Source organism: Rutilus rutilus, assembly GCF_951802725.1.
Source record: "Rutilus rutilus genome assembly, chromosome: 19".
Classification (NCBI taxonomy): Eukaryota; Metazoa; Chordata; class Actinopteri; order Cypriniformes; family Leuciscidae; genus Rutilus; species Rutilus rutilus.
The window spans coordinates 20,108,235-20,128,701 of record NC_140232.1 but is presented as its reverse complement, the minus strand read 5'-3'; the positions used below and the strand labels follow the sequence as shown (position 1 = coordinate 20,128,701).

The 20,467-nt window shown below is 37.2% G+C and overlaps 1 protein-coding gene across 1 annotated transcript; it reads left to right on the top strand.

The window, feature by feature from the left end:
* The first annotated feature begins 1,900 nt into the window (after nucleotides 1–1,900).
* Nucleotides 1,901–16,297, top strand: ptpn1 (protein tyrosine phosphatase non-receptor type 1). The gene is made up of 10 exons (XM_084388733.1): nucleotides 1,901–1,983; nucleotides 2,091–2,193; nucleotides 2,645–2,735; nucleotides 3,140–3,240; nucleotides 7,577–7,675; nucleotides 7,844–7,981; nucleotides 8,273–8,482; nucleotides 12,098–12,259; nucleotides 13,782–13,954; nucleotides 14,047–16,297. Exons 2-10 carry the CDS (start codon nucleotides 2,137–2,139, stop codon nucleotides 14,321–14,323), a joined length of 1,308 nt encoding a protein of 435 aa, XP_084244859.1. The 5' UTR covers nucleotides 1,901–1,983; nucleotides 2,091–2,136; the 3' UTR covers nucleotides 14,324–16,297.
* Nucleotides 16,298–20,467: the final 4,170 nt, after the last annotated feature.

Sequence of the window (20,467 nt, the reverse complement as noted above, 5' to 3'; positions counted from 1 at the left end):
ATTCCAAGTCCGAATGTCGTGTGCAGTGGAAAGGCGGCTTTACATTGATTTAAGAAACGACCGACTGTGTTAATGTGAATATTCTCCAAGGCGGGCATTTTTACATAATTTTGTGTGTATCTGGGAGTTCCTCACCAAACAGCAGTTCATCAACCACTCAGATTTCAGCAACACACTCGCAGTCGCATACATAATGTAGGCCTACACGTTGTTTTAATAATCATCATTAATGATTCATATAATCCGCCCGCGACCCACCCACAATTAATCAGAATCTTTTTTTTTACTTGACCCACCCGCGCATGTCACTCTTTAGCTAGCAAGTCAATTCACAAGTTCTAGCTATTTGCACCAATCTTCAGTCCTATAATGACATTCAGTGAACATTATCTGATGGTATATTTTACTAGATACTTTACCTTAAAGCAGTTTGACTAAGCACAAAATTATCTTCTTTACTTAATTGGGTCTGACTTTGTTCACAATGAGCGAGCTGGACCCTTTTCACAGGTTTAACGATCATCAGCATCGTAAATCCTGCAATTTTTTTTTTTATATAGAATGTTTTTTTTAAATGTATGTACACTATAGGCTATTACAAAAAAAACGAGTTAATGCTGCTGTGAGGGTGTTTCTAATACAGAAGCTGTGAGGGTAAAATTGACATGATCTTTCTCTCTTCTGACTGCCATTATCGATATCTCACTTTTTTTGAAAGATGTGAAAACGCTGTTGTGGCGTTATTCTTTATTTGAGCAAATGGAAACACAAAAAAATATATTTAATGTAGTCTCTCATTCACTGCTATAGAAGTTTACCCAACTATGACGCCTTCCACTATGCAGAAACCTGAATAGGTTCAATAGGTTTAATGTCACGTGAGTTTCTTGAATCTAGCCAAAAACTGTGATAGGCAATTTGGTAGTCCTACTAGTATATATGGTCCTATTAAGCCTAGTGATGAAAGTTAATATAATTATGCAAAATAAAATGATATATTTAAATAAGTATTTTAAGTATTTTAAATACAAATTTCAGTCCCTCAAAGTATAATTACAAATTACATTTCATTTATTTTTGTTAAGGAAAATACAAATTACAAAATACTTAGGCTAATTAAAATACTGTCCATCTCTGCCTATGGTCATAGGAAAATAAAGGGAAATACAACAAATACGAAAATGCAGAACTATTTTTTTGTTATACATTCTACAAATCCGCCACGATTGACAATGTCTAAATATATAACCAAATGGAAAACATAATAAAGGTAGGCTAAGTAATTATGTCTGGAAATACTCTTATGAGCAACTGGGGAATACATAAGCCTATTGACTATATATATATATATATATACACACACACACACACACACACACACACACGGCATCTAGTGGTTACACTATGGTATATGGTATATGGTACACATATTATTTTATTTATTTCTCCCACCAGATGGCACTGATATGCATTAGATTTTAAATCACATTGCTCTATTTTAACCTAAACACTGTATTAAATAAAAATAAAATTAAGCCTTAATTCACAAAAAAAACCTCATATTATAAAATGTACATATAGGCAAAAAAAGATCACATTTACTTTATTGAATGCTTCTTGCAAAAAAAAGAAAAACTATACAAGTTTAATTTATTCCACTTTTAATACTGTAAAGAGAAAGTTTGGGTTGTAATATAATCCATTTTACTTGATGCACTTTTCTAAATGTAATTACGCACATGCGTATTATTGCGTAAACTCCCCGAACTACAAAACTACAGAGCCCAGAAGAATAAAGCGGTAACTCTCCGTAGTATGATTGGCCGAAGTGGTTGCCACGCCCCACTACTTTGCGCTGATTGGCCTTTACCCTGAGTTCGTGGACACTCACAGTCTTTCATTGGTTATTCTGAGGAAAGAGGGGCGTTTTCACGACGCAGAGCAGAGAGCCGTGCTGCGGGAGGAGCGAGCAGCGTGTTTCCGGTAGGGCGACACAACAGTACCATTAGAACCGTTCTGTAAGAAAATTAAAACAGACTTTAAAAGTAATTTCATTTTATGTGATTCGATATCAACTTTATAATTAATAGTATTGTCCGGGAGCTATCTATCGAGCGTCGCGGAACACACGCGGCAATGGAAGCCGAGTTTCGGGAAATCGATGAGCTCGGGAACTGGAACGCCGTTTACCAGGTAAAGAACTGATTCTGGTGCTTCATACTTGATTATGATGATACAAATATCCATAACAACCCAAAACAAGTTTGTTTTGTTTATTTGATTTGATGTTTATTTTTTGACAGCTCAGATCGCGCTGCTTAACTCAGAAAAAAACGATTTGACAAGTTAAAGAGATGACCTGAATTTGTCATTTATAAACGGAGACTAAAATAGATATGGTGGGAATGAGGTCGTCTGTTATGAGAGGAAGTCTGTTATTAGTTGGATTGCCACCTTTATCTACTTCTCTGACTCACTTGCAGTTTTTTAATAACAGTGATGAATGAATGGCATCCTAAACTGGATGCTGGTGGTCCCTCATAACTGTGTGCCATATAGTTTCTCCCAGCAAATCATTTGCTACATATTTGTTTCACTAACAGATTGAAGCATTTTCATCTCATAGACTTCTGTTTTACTGTAGGAGATTAGGCAGCAGTCCAGTGACCTACCATGCAAGATCGCCAAACTTCCAGAAAACAGAAGTCGTAATCGCTACAGAGACGTCAGCCCATGTAAGTGTGCCGCTTCCCCTGTTCGACACAGTGAGTGACACCTAACGGAAGGGGCCTGTTATCAGCGAGCTGTTAAAGTCATTTCACACTGAAGATGTCATGTCTTTTTTTTCTCTCCCTTTTTTAACTCTTCCGTCACAAAGAGCGACACTGTTGTGGTTTCCTCTTTCTGAGTCTTTTTCTTTTTCCACAACAACCTGAAAAGGTCCTCAGCTCGCAAAACACCACATTAAATAAATGCCTGTGTGTTTTATCTGTTTCAATTGAGTGTTTTCATCAGGAAGATGTTTTTCTGTCTTGTGGGGAACTGAGAACAGGACCTGAAAAAGAATCGTTCCACCGCTGAATTTGCAAAGCATCATGGGTGATGTGCCCCACAGCTTAATCTCGCTCTCTTTTCACAGTTGACCACAGCCGTATTCATCTACAGATCGGCAATAATGACTACATCAATGCCAGTCTGATCTCAGTGGATGAAGCTCAGAGAAACTACATACTAACTCAGGTGACATACTGACACTTACACCCCAGATTTGCATCTGCTGAGGAATCTGATGCTGTATTTGCACCTGCATGACATCTGACACACACACACACACACACACACACACACACACACACACACATGAGGATGATACAGATGGTGTAAAGGCACTGAAGAGTTTATTAACATAGTAATAGGGACATGTATCCTGTGGAAAATATCGTCAAGTTCACACAATTGAACATTTTATGGTTCATTATTTGTTACTTTTTAAGATTTTAAAATGTGGATTATTAATGCCTGTTCACAACAACAAAAGTGTTCAGTGCAGAAATGTGGTTTTCGCATGGGATTTGTGTTACAATGCTTAAAAAAATGCCAGGTGACCTGAATGAAAATGTTAAATCACTCTTATTTTAGCTGCCACTTTTAGAAAAGTGCAAATCTTGGTCAGTTTTCTTCACAAGGAAATAGAAAAGAGATGAGATGTCAATATACATACGTTATAATAATCGATTGTTGTTTAAATTAACAATCAATTAATTAATCATTAACCTTAAATCTGAAGCAAGGGTCGTTACTAAGTTGTCACTTTACTTAACCACTTGATTAAGCAATATTAAATTGTTGTCATTTTTTAAAGCTTAGAAGTTTGGCTTTACAGTGAGTATAGGGAATATGACCATCACTTAACAAGTGCTTTTAAATTTGCTGACATATTAGACGTGCTCCATTTTCATTGCGTGAAAAAAAACCCTGCTTTACATGAAAATCTGATCTGTAATATCATTGTACAACAGATAGACGTGTCATATATCAATGTAGTACGATTACACATAATGCTTTTGGACCAAGTTTTTGTTTGTAACTTTGCGAAGCCTTAGTAGATCACATATATTTATTTTGAGCAGGTGGTCTCGAATGAGCCCCCCAAAAAACATAGGACAATCATAGATCACGGAGTGACATGATGACATGCTGCTTGGCTAAAGCTATAGGACTTCCAGGATCCGATTGTGTCGCAATCATGATGCAGTGTTTTCCAAAGTCATTTGAGTGTTCAACTAATGGATCTTGGGTGGGGTGGGTAGGTATAGTGGATAGGACGATGCGTAGAGACCAATCGGACACTGTTTCATAGCTGGAGCATGCTTGGATTGGTTTGATAGCTCAGATTGACAGGTCTTAATTTATAATGCGCCTTAGAATAGGATCGCACAGCTAAAACAGCACTGGAAGATCATCACTCATCCACCAGGATGTTATTACTGTTTATACTATGTAATTTTATTGTGGCGTTTACACAAGTAAATAGTTCTTAAGTTCAGTAAAATAACTTATTTGGAGGGTTTTTTTGGACCCTTGGTTTATTATGTTTCTAAATAAACGGCTAGCCTGCTGCCTACCAAATCCATTGCATGGCTTGAAGACATTAATGCACTTATAATATGTAACTACGGTGTGCTACTACATTTTTCATGGTGTGTCTGCTGCACGTGTTTTGCTCATGAGCCCAACACACCACAAAACTACGCACTCTGATGACGTTGCTTAGTCAGTAATTGTAACAGTTTTATCGATTAAATTATCGACAATTAATCAATCGTTGATCGGTGAAGACAGCTTGTGATGTGACTTTCAAAGCACCTCTGGAGTTCATGTGTTCATATATTGAGATTGCAGACGCTGAAAACACTGAGCGTCACGTGTGTGAGTTTGTGTATTAGACGAAACCACGCGGTTCATTCACACAGAAACACAGAGAAATCACTTATTAGCGACATGCACTGACTGGCTGTTGTCGTGTTTATTTCTGCTTTGTAACTGGCTGTTAGATTAATCCATATAGAGTAAAAATGTACATGAGTTTATCATCGTTATCCATGTAAATTTTATGGCAATCTCGATATGATAACGTTTATCGCCCAGCCCTAGTTACAGTACCATCCCTAAGAACATCTTTCCTTTAAAAGTCTGTCACATTGATGCAAATGTTTATGTTGGTCTTAACAGACACATTAACAGCATTCATTCATTCAAATTGTAAAACGGTTAGTTCCAGTCCTTGATTCTGATCGCTTCACCCAACGGTTCTATGTTTCACATTCACTAGACAACACCCCTAACAACCACTCTTAGCAACGTAAACATACGTGGTGTTCACGGCTGTGACTTATTCATGATACAGCTCTAGCCTCTCGGACCCTGTTGCTTACATAAAATGTTTATTGCATTGATAGACTTTTGCAATAGTGAACGCGATTTGTTTCATGTCGGGCCATCACTAAAATTCACAGCGCCCATGACAAAACTTAGACAAAATAAAAGGTTGGTCACTATTAAAGGTACAATATGTAAGATTTTTGTAATAAAATATGCAAAAATCACTTGCACAGTGTGATGTATTTTCTGCAGTTGTGCACTTACAATAGCCCAAAAGTTCCCAAAGAGTTTTAATTTCAGAGAAAATTCCAATTTTAAATAATGGCTTGTAATATCCACGTTAACCCTGGTTTCCGCTTGTACTGCCATAGTAACCATGGCGACAGATTTGGACAACTGTGTTACGTCTAGCGTGCGGCACACTCACGCTGTTGTTGTTTCGTTCAAACATTATGGACCATGGCAAGCAGACTTTGGGACAAAAGGAGAAATAAAACGAGTGTCAATATTAGCGTGGCGTTTTCGAGACGCCGAGAGCTCCACGTCCGTGACTAACTTCGACTTGACAGACACGCCGCTCTTGCATGTACTTTATTAGACAGCTGAGCAAATGTACATACAACAAATCAATGTTATATAGCTCAACATGATAAAATGTTAGAATGTGATCAGTATGTTATTCTAATGTTGATCTAGCTTACTGCTAGTCTCATATAGCCAACAAACTAACACATAGAATAACATTATAACTTTCAACACACTCAAATGCTGTTTAGTATGATAGTGTAACGTTAGACCAAGTGAAACAGCGCTGCGTTACCTCACAAGTTTAATTCGTCAAATAAACTGACCTGTGTGAGTAGTAATTCAGCATGAAACGAAATGTCCTCATTCCTTTATATCCGCGGGACTCGCGTGTGGCGCTGATATCTCTCTCATTAGCAATCGCGCCCTGCTTCATACCACAGTCATGTTAAAAAACATCGATGTATTCACTCATCCATAAACATTTGGATGGGACTTGATACATAAGATAAAAAAGTTAGGAAACAGTGACTTATCCTGAATAGCTAGACTAAAACAATGATAGGTAAGCAAGTAATGGGGGAACTCCCTGTTCAGAGACTCCCCTTCCCCCCCCAATCCTGGTTTTGACTTTTGCGTTGATGTTAGTATTACGTGTGAACACCCCAGCCAACGTCACACACTGATATGCTACAGAGATATTCCATTTGGAAACTCCTGGCATCTACCAGAGAGATTTTCCCGTATCTGGAGAGAACACTGGGAAATGTTGTGAAATCTTGAGTTGAGTCAGCGTGACATGTTTCTTTATTATACAGATGAATTAGCGCACTGATGCTCTGAGACGGCAGCAGACTCGTCTCAACCTGCAAGCCTTGTTCAGTCAGAGCATTGCCAGCTACAACCACAAACACACAAAACAAGCACACATTCTCACCCGAAATGTCATGTAAAAATGACTGCTCAAATGTGTGGTTTACTGAAACTTAAGGTCATGTGTTTTCACTATAAGCAAAATGAAAAGTCTCTACTGTAAATTACTCTAATTTAGTAACTACTGTACAGACATGTTCACCAAACATGTCAAACTTGAAGGTTTTTTTTTTTGTAACATTAAAAACTTAAGGGTCAGTAAGTTTTTTTTTAAAGAAATTATAATTTGTTTTATTTAGCTATGATGCATTACATTGATCAAAAGTGACAGTAAAGACACAAATAGTGTTATTTTTTTCATTTTTTTTCACAAAAAAAATTTTGTTTTTGGTTTCCACAAAAATATTAATCCGCATTGATGATAATAAGAAATGATTCTTGAGCTCCAAATCAGCATATTAGAATGATTTGTAAAGGATCATGTGACACTGAAGACTGGAGTAATAATGCTGAAAATTCAGCTTTGTCTTCACAGGAATACATGACATTATAAAATATAAAAAATTCAAAAATAAAAAGTCATTACATTACTTTAAATTTTAATAGCATTTCAAAATATTACTATTTTACAACATAAAAAAAAAATCGGACTGATCCCAAACATTTGAATGGTAATGCTTCTGCTTAGTCTTATAAACTCTGTTGCAGGACAAATTCATGGTATGCATGTTTTTAAAATGTATTATTAATAAAGTACACTGGTTGTGCTTGTTTTAAAAGTTGTGTTTGTGTTTAGGGTCCGTTACCAAACACCTGTGGTCACTTCTGGGAGATGGTGTGGGAGCAGCGCTGCCGAGGGGTCGTGATGCTGAATCGCGTTATAGAGAAAGGCTCGGTGAGAGAAACACACCTGTATCTTTGTATCATACCTGTAACTTTGATACACACTCGCTTTGGATACCTGCCTGAAACACTTCTAGCGTGCATATGGAATGTGTACATGAGTAGTGTATGTGAGGCTTGTGTTGTAAGGTTATAATAAAGAAGTGTGTGTGTTTTGCAGGTAAAGTGCGCTCAGTACTGGCCTCAGCGAGAAGAGAGGGAGGCTGATTTTGAGGACACAAACTTCAGACTTACTCTGATCTCAGAGGATGTGAAATCGTACTACACAGTACGAGAGTTGGAGCTGGAAAATCTGTTGGTGAGACACTTCATTTCATCTCATCCAGTCATGCTTTTGCTCATCTGTCAATCTCTTTCACTTATTATTCTGCTATTTTCAACTGAGATTTTATGCAGTGCTTCCTCAGTCATTTTTCTTCCATTTGGCCAAATTCTTGTTTCCCGACAAAAAATGTTGAATGCCATGTTCTTTATAGCTGTACGGCTTGTTGACTTGACTCGACGCTCTCAGGATATTACAGATGCTAGAGGCTCAATTCAGACAAACGCACACTCACCATGCTTAATGTTGTGTCATATGTGTTTAAAGACACAGGAAACACGGGAGATTCTTCATTTCCACTACACCACATGGCCAGATTTCGGCGTGCCAGAGTCGCCTGCGTCTTTTCTCAACTTCCTGTTGAAAGTGCGCGAGTCGGGCTGTCTGAGTCCAGATCACGGCCCTGTCGTGGTTCACTGCAGCGCTGGCATTGGCCGTTCTGGAACGTTCTGCCTTGTAGACACCTGCCTTCTACTGGTGAGAGAACTGTGTGATGCCATATCTGCCGGACAAAATTGCTTTTTATTAATATTTAACTTTTTAAAAAAGGAGTATACTCAATAGCATATTAGTTTATATTATTCAAAAATTCTATTGAGTCATGACATTGACCTTTGTGCATTTGACAGATGGTGTTATCCAAGTGAAATTTCATGATTAATGTTACCTTGGCACTCAATAAAACAAAAAAAAAATATTACTAATAATACACTATCATTTAATATTTTGGGGCCAGTACAATACTTTTATTCAGCAAGAAAGCATTATATTGATCAAAATTTACATTAAAGATTAATTGTTACTAGGGGTGTCACGACATAAAAATGTGATATCTATCGGTGATGTAAAGGAAATGATTCGCGATATAGATTTTATCCAACACTCAGCTTACTGTTTAAAAAAAAGTATAGTTCATCCAAAAATTTGAATTCTGTCATCATATAATCACCCTCATGTCGTTTTTAAACCTCTAAGATTTCCGTTCATCTTCCAAACATAAATGAAGATATGAAACCTGAGAAAGTCCTTTCCCCTAAAACTTAAAAGATCCAAAAAGGTCATAAAGGCATCATAAAAATAATCAATTAAGCGGTCTAGTCCAAACTCAAGTTTTCTGAAGAGACACTATGGGTTTATACGACGAACAGATTTACAATGGGAGCAGCTCTCTTCAAAGTGAAAGCACAGACATAATTTAAATCACCATATCACATTTAGTTTTAGTAGTATGATTATTTAAAGCATTTTATATGTTTAATTCTTATGTAAGTGCATTAATAGTGGGAGATGCGGGACATAGCGAGCACCAGCAGAGTCTGTGTGCGCGTGGCTTGTCTGTAAGAGATCCAGCGAATGCTGGCATTGAAAGCGCGAAAAATATTAACGTTTACATGTTTCAGTGACAGTACTACATTGAACTACTATATATAACATTTAATATAATGTATAATAATGCAATGGGTAAAATTTTGTTGGTCATGAATCATGATATTGCCTAATGTCTGATTTTACCTTTAAAAAAGGGCCTACATTATTTACATGTACTTATGTGTCTAACATAATTCTGGATTTTCAGCTTCAGAATCATGAATATTTTTATTCTGGTGTCACCATTTCCCTGTGCATCGGGGACCAGGACTAAGTTCAAGTCTATTAAAGTAAGGGGTGTGCGATAGTGACAAATTATATCTCAATATTTTTTGGGATTTGATCGATAACGGTAATTAAACAATATTTTCCTGAGTGTGTTATTGAGTTGGTACCTTGGCAGGTTTAGGATTGCAGCAGTGACAGAAATCATCTTTTCCAATAAGTTTAAACTGATTTTTTTTTTACTTTTATGGGCATTTTTACTAGGGGTGGTTAATCTGTCTGATTTCCCGATTCGATTCGATTACGATTATTGAAGTCCCGATTCGATTACAGTCGATTTTCGATTATTAACGATTCTCGATTAGCGATTATTGATTTTCCAGTTCACAACAGTAAACGAAAATACACCACAAAGTGATTGCAGTATTAAAAAAAGTCAGCTGCTGAATTACTTAACTCTTTTATTGAGTAACAACTCAAAGCACTTTCTGTGTCGTGTAGTTATAACTTCAGAATTATTTGTATGTAGCTTATGTTCTGTAGAACACAGAAATATTATACATAATACATCACATTGTGTTGTGACTCATCAAGTTGAACTAAACAATAACAAATAAATGAAAGGCTTATTTCCTTTAGGAAGTAGATCAGAACCAACATACTGTAGAAACTGGACAGTTTTCTTCTAGAAAGACAAGGTGTTCAGCTAAAGATATTAAATAGCAGTCCCAAACTAGCTTTTGTTAATACAATGTTGAGCCACCACAGTATTTTACAAATATAAAAAATAACACAAAGTGAAAATAAAGTGCATTTTGGCGTTAATATTGAAACGACAGTTACCATGGTGAATACACAATACTAACAAGAACTGTTAATGAAACATGGAAACTGCTCCTGGTGAATAGAATGAAAATCATACCTGCATGCAAATCCTTCTCAGCTAACACACGACGTACCAGTAACGTGATTTATTGGTATTTTACTTTTATTTCATGACTTACTAATTTACAACGTAACAACGTTGCATGCTCGTAGTTTCCTTTGCACTTTGCACTATACAGTGAAGCGATATACAGCGCGCCCCTCCGCATTTGCGCGTGCAATTGAAGAGTGTGCGCTATGAGTACAGTATAACGGCTGACAGGACAAGAACGTCCGTTTTTCTGAGGTGAAATACTTTTTATTTCAGCGTACACATACGTCACTGCCTGGTAGTTCCTATATTGTGCTGGGTTTTCTGAAGTAGTTGTGATTCGCCTCTCATAACATAACATGCTCTAAATGCACGCAGAGTGGATTTTTTTTTTTTTTTTTTTTTTATCGCGGCTTTGAACGATTACGTAATCCTGGCATCAATTTTTATTTTATTTTATAAAAAATCGATTTTTGAAAATTTAATAATCGATTCATACTCGTCCATAACATACTCGCGATTAATCAATAATCGATTTTTTTCACCACCCCTAATTTTTACCCTTATAAACAGAAGCTGCATCTGAAGTTGCATTTAGATGCTTTTACACAGACTGATTAATGCAGCTCAGAGGCCACATGAATGCATTTAACCTGCAGAGACGCAAAACAGTCCTGTGACTTTTTTAATATTAACTTCTTGTTTATTGAACTATTGTATATAATCAATCTCACATTTGTAAATATGCTGATATTTGGAGAAAAATATATTAACTACATTAAATGATATAAACATGAAAGACATAGAGGTATTTTTGTCCCCTATCTTGAATATTGAGGACATTATCTAACCGACCCCAAACATTTGAAAAGTAGTGTAATTAATTTATAAATATTATATACAGTACATATTATAACTCGTTACATTTATATAGCGCTTTATCTGAGACCTCAAAGCGCTTTACATAGAAGGGGGGAATCTCCTCAACCACCACCAATGTGCAGCATCCACTTGGATGACATATTGCGCCAGAACGCCCACCACACACCAGCTTACTGGTGGAGAGGAGACAGTGATGAAGCCAATCAGTATATGGGGATGATTAGGAGGCCATGATGGACAGAGGCCAAGGGGCAAATTTGGCCAGGATGCTGGGGTTACACCCCTACTCTGTTTCGAAGGACATCCTGGGATTTTTAATGACCACAGAGAGTCAGGACCTCGGTTTAACGTCTCATCCGAAGGACGTTTTTTAATCCGCTTATTAATAAACTGAAATGCAACCTTCAAGAATTAAGTAAATAACCAGTAATAAAATTAAAAAAACAAAAACTTACTTAAAGCGAAATAACAAATAGTGCAGAGATGCAAATGAAGTAAACAGTGCTTTACTTCAAAAGACATTTTTTCTGATAATTAACAGCAGTATCAGTACTTTGGACTTCCTTTGTACCCACTGGGATGTCTGAATTTCTCATGCACACTTCAGCTTTTTTTTTTAAGCTCAGTAGACCCCCCCCCCCACACACACACACACACAGGCACACATCCTCTAGTCTAAACAACTGCTATTGTGTTCTCAGATGTCTCAGAGGGAAGATCCATCATCAGTACGCATCCAGGAGGTACTGCTGGAAATGCGACGATACCGCATGGGTCTGATCCAGACAGCTGATCAGCTGCGTTTCTCTTACCTCGCTGTCATAGAGGGTGCCAAGTACATCATGGGAGACACGTCTGTACAGGTAATGCCATGGGATGTTAAAGAAACCAACATATTTAAAACGTTTAAATTTGGTGAAATGTTTCATTTCTGGACTCTTTGCTGAGGGTGTTGCAGAGTATAGAGCTGATAGATGCACTAACATTCAGAAGTTTTGGGTTGTTTAAATGTCACTTATGTTTTTCAAGGATACCTTTATTTGGTAAAATTACTATAAAAACAGTAATACTGTCAGATATTATTACCATTTAAAATAATTTCTCTATTTGTTATAATCTATTTGAATATATTTAAAAATGTAATTTATTCCTGTGATGGCAAAGCTTAATTTTTAGCATCATTACTCCAGTTTTCAGTGTCACATGATCCTTCAGAAATCATTCTAATATGCTGATTTGCTGCTCAAGAAACATTTATTATTATTATCAGTTGAAAACTGTTGCTCTGTTTAATATGGTTGTGGAAACAGTTAAAAAAAATTTCCATCAGGATTCTTTGAATATAAACTTCAAAAGAAATAGAAAATGTCAGGGTTGTATTGTTTTAAATGTGTTTACTGTCACTTATAATCAATTTAAAGGATTAGATCACCTAACAATGAAAATTGTCATCATTTACTGGCTTTTGTTTATCTTTGAAACACAAATGAAGATTTTTTGAAGATATCCATGAATCGAGTGGTTAAATCAGACTTCAAAAGAGATATGATCGCTTTATATGATGCACAGATTTAATTTAGGCTTTTATTCGCAAAAACCTTGATCAGCGAACAAATTTGGTCACGGAAGCTCAAGCAAGCTAGATTGATGCACAAGAACCAATGAGGTTCATTCTCGCATGTCACGGCAACACATTTAAGCTTTCATAAGAACCAAATGAGGTTTGTTCTCACGCATCAAGCAAGGACAGTTGAGCTTCTGTTTATGTTTGCTGATCAATGTTTATATGTGAATAAAAGCCTAAATTCAATCTGTTCATCACATAAAGTGTCTCTTCAGAAGACTAGGACTAAACAGCTCGATTCATATGGAATTATTTTACATTATATAACTTTCGAAGCGTCTGAGTTTTGGGTGAATAGACTTTAAATCTCTCAGATTTGATTAAAAATATCTTAATTTTTGTTATGAAGATGAATGAAAGCCTTATGGGTTTTGGAATGACATGAGGGTGAATAAATAACATAATTTTCATGTTTGAGTGAACTAAACCTTTAATGCATCCTTGTTGAATAAAAAAATCTTACTGACCCCAAACTTTGAATGTTAGTGCACCATTTTACATTTTTATTTATTAATTTGAATGATTTATTTTTTGCCATTTAATGTTCAAATTAATCATTCTACCATTTGTCCATAAAATGCCCAAAAATCCCTGTCATTTTTAAATCAAATTACTGAAAAAGACTTATATCATCATATGATATAGGCCTACCTTTACTGTCATAAAAATACTTTTACCATGATATGTAACATTTTGTTCATACCGCCCATTTCTGGTAGGCTGTATTGATCAGTGAAGTGTTTGTATCCATGTGTGAGTAGGTGTCTTGGAAGGAGTTATCAAATGAGGAGGATCTCCCCCCTGAATTCACTCCTCCTCCCAGGCCACGGCCCCCAATAGATCCTCCTAACGGCAAAGACGACCTGGTGAACTCTGACCCCACGCACTTCTTCACTGAGATCATAGAAAACCGTGCAGAAATCTGTGCAAACAGGTCAGCCTGCCAATATCTTTTATCTGCTCCCAATATATTCTCTCTGGTAGTGGGCAGCCACATTCAAACACTTTTTGTTGCTGTTTTTCCAGTGCACCCCAGACATTCAGTGACGGGCCGGACCTACGCAGACGGATGGTCGCAGCTGGTGAGGTTGGAGCGACACCGTTGTCAAGCGAACAACCCGACGACCCAATCGTTCCAAGAGAAGCCCCTCCCAAACCTGCGCGGTCTCCGCCCAAGACTCCCACCGCAGAGGCTGTTCCTGCTCCCGCCTGTGGAGCGTGGAGCCCCCTGACGGCCAGTGTGTGTATGTGCACGGTCCTGGCTGCAGGTGCTTATGTCTGTTACCGCACCTATTTCCACTGATGCCCTGTCATTCGTTCCGTCTCTTTCTCTATCCCTCCATCTGCTGGCTTTTGGTGGGAAAAGAAAAAGAGAGACACACACACACACACACACATTTTCTCAGCTGGACCTGTCTCTCTCAGCTGAGCCCATCTCACTCTCTCCAAGTGTCTCTGTGGAAGTGTTACAGAGGCTTTTCTCTGCCAAACTGCTGTCGTCTCCCTCTATACACACTCTTACACACAATCTAATAAACGTGTGTCCGTTTAAAACCTCAGGGCCTCACAATTCAGGTGTTGCTACCTAGACGTTATATACAGGTAAAAGTGAATCCAAAAGACTGTTATTGCTGCAGTAAGTAAGGGAAATTTTTGTGTGTTTGTATCTCAATCATATGGCATTTTGTATTTTAAGTCTGACGACTATCAGTGATGGTCTCGGATGGAGCTGCACAGGAGGTGAGCTCACAATACATGCTGAACACACAAATCTGCTGTACCTAATAGAGGAGGACGCGAGTAGTCTTCTTTTCATCCTTTTTTTTTTCCATCCTCAGCTTTTGTGTGTATGCCAAAGGTGACACTGGCATTTCTTCTGTGTCCTCATTCATTTGTTTTCTTTGTCAATACCATTTCCAAAAGGTTCAGACCATTTAAAATGCTGGAGCTGATGTCAAACCTCAGTCAGATCCAATCTTGCAGATCTGCTGGTCCTCCAGAGGCCTAATGCAATAAAAGGAACTGCGGCCATTTCACAAGAACTCACATTTTAGTTTTCATTTAATAAAAATTCTAAAATCCCTTAAAATCAGGCAAGCTTTCTTACTAGACCTGATGTTCTGCACTTGATGGGTCTTTACCCCCAAATGTGGGTAAATTTAACTTAAAGCTAACTTTGGAAATCGAGGGAAAGCAAGCAATTTAACTTTGATGATGGAACAGCATTTAGTGCGAACCCTTCAGTGTTTTCATCTAAGCATAAGCTCATTCCTGGATAATTGATTATTCATTTAACAAAAGTGTGGCAAAGCTCAACCAGCAGGTGGCAATATTGTTTTGTTTTTTTTGCTTCTATTTCCCATAAGAGAAAAGTGATTCATGGGACAGGTTTTTTTTTTTTTTATATATATATAAAATTTCCCAGCTGCAATACAGATAAGTTCAGATGCTTCTGGCTTTTGTCACATGATTTGAACGGTGTGCAGTGAGCACGGGGGTCTGACTAACCAAAAAACAAACAAAACACCAGCACCGAATGAATGCAAAGAGAGAAACGATCAGTGACAGTGAGCTGTCTTTGTGTTTTACTGTTTTATCATATTATTGTCATAGTAATTATTATCAAGAGAGATTAACGGCAGACTGGCATAAACATTTCCTTCAAATCAAACCACGCTGCAGAACTGTTACTTTTGAACAATTTGTGAACAAGTCAAATGCAGTAACCTCAAAACAAATGAAGCCTTTAGGTGTATTGAGGCCTGAAATGCTTTTAATTGTGACTTCGCTTTGTGTGATGACTTTTTTACTGCTGCTTGACCAGTCCAGAATGGTCATTTTTTGGGTTACTGGGTGGTTTTTCTTGTTTGTAGAGGTTCAATGTTTCACACTCTGAAGCTGTTGATAGAATTCGTTCAGAATCTGGTCCTGTAGCTGGACCACAGAATGTAAAGTCTCTCTTCTTGATAGCTTTATTTACACACATATATAGAGAAATATATTTGTCTGTGTCATTGTTTGTTGTCTTTCAGTTATCTTTGGACTGGTAGACATCAGACATCTTTGGCCTTTGTATTTGAGGCTTAAGAATCCCCCGCATCCTGTTGTTCTTTTTAATGTTTATTATCTGTTTTTTTTTTTTTTTTTTTGTATGTAAGAAAAGCATATGCTTTGTTTGCGTATGCTTTCCAGTTGGATGTTATGACAGTTGAAATTTTATTTTTCGGAGAGAATACAGAGCAGACGCTGTGGTAATAAACGTGTACATCTCTGATGATCTTCTGTTTTTTATTTTGTTCCTATTTAGTTCTTATTCCCTCATGTGATGGTGAGAGAAGAGAGAAGTGAAAACTTTGAATGAAAGAGTTTTCTCTGAGAGTTCAAATATTAAAATAAAGCTAAATCATAGATTACACACTCAAAAATACATGTGAAGTGTGTAGTTTGAGCTTGTTTAATGTGCGGTATCATCATCCTATTAGTTTAAGCTCACATTTCATACCACAATTAAAACTCAATGTAAATGTATGCAGGTCTGGATTATGGACCGGGCCAGATCTCTCTCAAGACTAAAAGAAATTGAACCAGGGTCCTCAGTGATACAGTGCAATCTGACGCTAAGAATCCCAGATACAATTTTCAGTTGTCCAACCATAGCCTACCAAATCGTAATGATAAAAATATCCAAATTGCCTCCATTAATAGTCTCTATGGAGAAAAATATACCAGTAGTACATATTTTTATATTTATACTGTAAGGAAGGAGAAATGAAAATATAGAAATAATTTGTAAAATATGTAAACATTAAATTATATTAAAATGATATATATATATATATGTAAGAAATGTATATTTTTACAAAGCTATTTGCATTTTTAATAATTTAAAAAACTTTTCACAATTGTTATTGGCGGACGTGTCCCTCTGAATATCTTAGGTCAGGTGATTACATCCCTGACGTCAACACACACATAAAAAAACTCCATGTGGCCGGTGGAGGGCGCTTCAGTATAAGTAACTCACTTCTTGGCTCTTACTTCGATTGGGTCTTTCACAATAAGCGAACTAGAACTTTTTTTGATAACTTGTCTGAACTCGTGTCATTGCAAATCTAATAGCACGTATTTCAGAGTCAGTAAATTGTGACTTTTCAGATACTTGTACCTCTTTTCTAACAACCCACCCTCACGTTAGCATGTTCCCAGTGCAAAAATGCATATATAAATCCATAGGATTTCCTAAACCACATCGTTTGTGGTTGAGAGGCTTTACTTATGACAGGAGAATTCAGCTGTAATGTTTCTCTTGTGTACGTGCTTAAGTGTGTGTCAGCAAAGTACAGCTGGTACCCTGCATTTCCTGTAACATTACCTTGCCCTACTAACAATACCTCACAGCTTCAAATAAATGATTTTGAGCACATTTGCAAAGTCTTATTAACCCAGATGATAATGATATTATCCCTGTTTCTGTGATAAACAAAAGGGATTTCTAGAATGTTTTTACAAGTCTTATAAACATGCTTTCATATGTAGGCCTACTTACAGTACATACAGTATACAGGACATTTCATAACCATTCTGTGCTGCTTTTGAGTAGGTTTCAGTTGATGCTAATGACGTTCTTCTGACGCTGCTTGTCTGAGGCGACTGATTTGTGGTTGTCTCAACTTGTTTTTACATTTATATACTAGTTTGTGTTGGTTTATACTAGTCTGAGAAGGTCCATAGTCAGTTATGCCACATCTGACCAGTAGTTCATCTCTTTTCCTGTGACATAGCCGATAGGTGACATTATAGTATTTTTATATTGTGTGTATTGTATAGATTTGTATTTCTCTATCGCTGTCTTTCAGGGTGATTCAGAAGTTTGGAATCATGTTTTGGGTTACGGGGAGCAGTTTATTAACCGTTTCTGGCCTTGTTGAAAGGAAATTCAGATTCGGTAGATTTCAGGCTATAGATGTTTTTTTTTCCTAAAAATCGATTATTTCAACACATATTGCTAAAAACAGCATTCTTCCATGCCCACTCGTGAAGTGCTGAAATTAAATGTCATTATGAATCCTGTGATAATACTGATTCATCTGACACTGACATCTGACATAGTTTCCTATCAAAATAATTCTGCAAATAAAGTATATTCTCAGGACTGTATTCAAATGAGTTTGGATGTAAACCAACAGGAAACTGTAACATTTAGCATTAATGACTCGAACATGTAAGTGTCATTATAGAAATGAATGGTATTGTTCCAGTTGGTAAAGTGTTTGTAAACTTGGCTGACTGTGTTCATATGTGTAATCACATTCTGTTGTAGGTTAAACTTACAGTAGAAGTGAGTGTGTTCTCAAATATGCGTTTGTGGTTCACAAGTATGTTGGTTCACACTATTCAGGAATTGAGTGTGTGTGTGAGCATGAGTCAGGGCACTCCTTAGCTAGCTCGTGGTACTTTGACGTAAAACAGGCAAGACAGAACAGGCTGATCCAATCATCCAACTACTTGGGAAAAACACACTGAAGTGGGCAGGGCTTGGTCCCGGAAACACTTAAAAAGACAGCGAACTCGAAACTCCAGCTGGGGCTCGGGGTCAGTTATAGGTTCAGGTATCAAACAGCTGCTGCTTATTATTTCTAGCATTTAAGAGTGCTGACAACAAACACAAGATCTATGAAACTCTGCTTGGTCTGCATATTTAGAGTAAAATAATTTGGATTGGATAGGGGGAGGTTTGGCAAGCGCATAGTGTGTATTGCAACATGAATGAGGAATGATATTGGTTTTCTCCTGGTCTCTCTTTCCTGTACGTACCTCCCTTTGTTCTGTCTCCTCCCATTTCCGTTCCTTTTGGAATATTTCCTGGGAGCAACAGATTTAGGAAACTCCAGAAAGAAAAAAAAGAAAACTGTGCTTGAGTGACTCATGTTCTTACTCAATCTTGATCAATGTCAAACCTCAGATGTTTAAACATTTTTAGTCGGTACAAGTTTAACACAGTAAAAAAATCTGAAAAGGAGCAACAATAAAAAACGAACAAGCAAAACAGACTTTTCAGGTGACAATCTGGTTGTTTAATTGTGCTTCCCAATTTTAATGACATTTACCAGGCACTAGCATTGTTCTCAAACCTAGTGAGCATTTTAAAAACACAAAGGATGTTCTGAAAGGCTGGCAACTTAATTAGCCTATATAAATCCAAAATGGCGGACGATGTGAGAAATGTAGATTATAAATATAGGCCTACTTGAAAATCTTAGCTTAGCATTATGGTAGCATCAAACTCTATTGAAATCAATGGCAAAATGAATCTCCCATAATGCTCTTTGAATTGGCTGCTTATTTTAAGCATAGGCCTACTATAAAATTACATGTGTGTGCCATGTATTTTTATGCTTATTAGGGCATTATGCCGTTAGCTTAGTAAAATGTTAATGTCAAACTCAACGTGAACTTTTAGCTTAAGTTCCACGTTTAGAACGCTGTGTTTTATGCTGCAAAAGATGCAAACACAACAGTCAAATCTGTTCGTCTAACTATAGTTCATGAACAACGTGATATGCAGAGACACAAAAATGCAATGTCAAGAAACTTCTTTGAACTTGAACGTTGAACATTTTTTAGAACACCATATGTGCAAAGCACTGTAAAAGAATGGTACTTTGTTCAAAAACAGTACTGTTTTGGAACAAATAATCATTTTAAAATGATGAAAAATAACCCAATATGTGTGTATCTATGTATTTTTATGATCAATAAAGTATCTTGCCATTATTTTAGCAGCATGCTGGCATTAAACTCTGCCTATAATGCTGCAGTCTATGTTGACAGTCGACAGAAAGCCAGCTCACTAGGTTTTCGAGTTGGAACCCACTGAGACCTAAAGCATGAACTGTGTAACCCTCAGATCACCCTCATATGTCAAAGTAAGGTCAGTGTATACAAAATGATCTTGAAAGTTTTTGCCATGATGACTGGAGTAAAGCAGCTAAAATATCTCTTGAGTTTCATTGTTACACTTGTTTATGCTTAGGTAAATGGAAAAAGACCTGCTGCTGGCCATTGTGTTTTGGGACACTGTTGGTCTGTTTGAGGGCACCCCTCAACCGCATCTTGTTTTTTTTGAGGTCGGTTACCTTGGAAACAAGCGCGTGCACTGTAATTTCCTGTTGCTATGTACGCTGTGTACGCAACTGCGCATGCACTCCACTGCAGAGTTTTACGTAAACAGCTAAGCTCGGTGCTTCCCCTTCTTTGCGACTTGCGCTTCCTTCCTCACGCATACACAAAGTGCTGTGACCTGCTTAAAATTTTAGATCTTCCACAAGTGTCCTATCGTTCACCACCTTTACATCACAGTCGTCACATTGACGCTTTGTACGTTTGACAGGGGGATGTGTTCATACTCAGGACATGAAGCGCAAAACAGCATGTTCTCAGACTCTGT

Excerpts from the sequence above, each read along its gene's own strand:
- ptpn1 (XM_084388733.1), top strand. The coding sequence starts at position 2,137 with ATGGAAGCCGAGTTTCGGGAAATCGATGAGCTCGGGAACTGGAACGCC. Across the intron at positions 2,194-2,644 it reads ACTGGAACGCCGTTTACCAG|GAGATTAGGCAGCAGTCCAG; the intron begins GTAAAGAACTGA and ends GTTTTACTGTAG. Across the intron at positions 7,676-7,843 it reads GCGTTATAGAGAAAGGCTCG|GTAAAGTGCGCTCAGTACTG; the intron begins GTGAGAGAAACA and ends TGTGTTTTGCAG.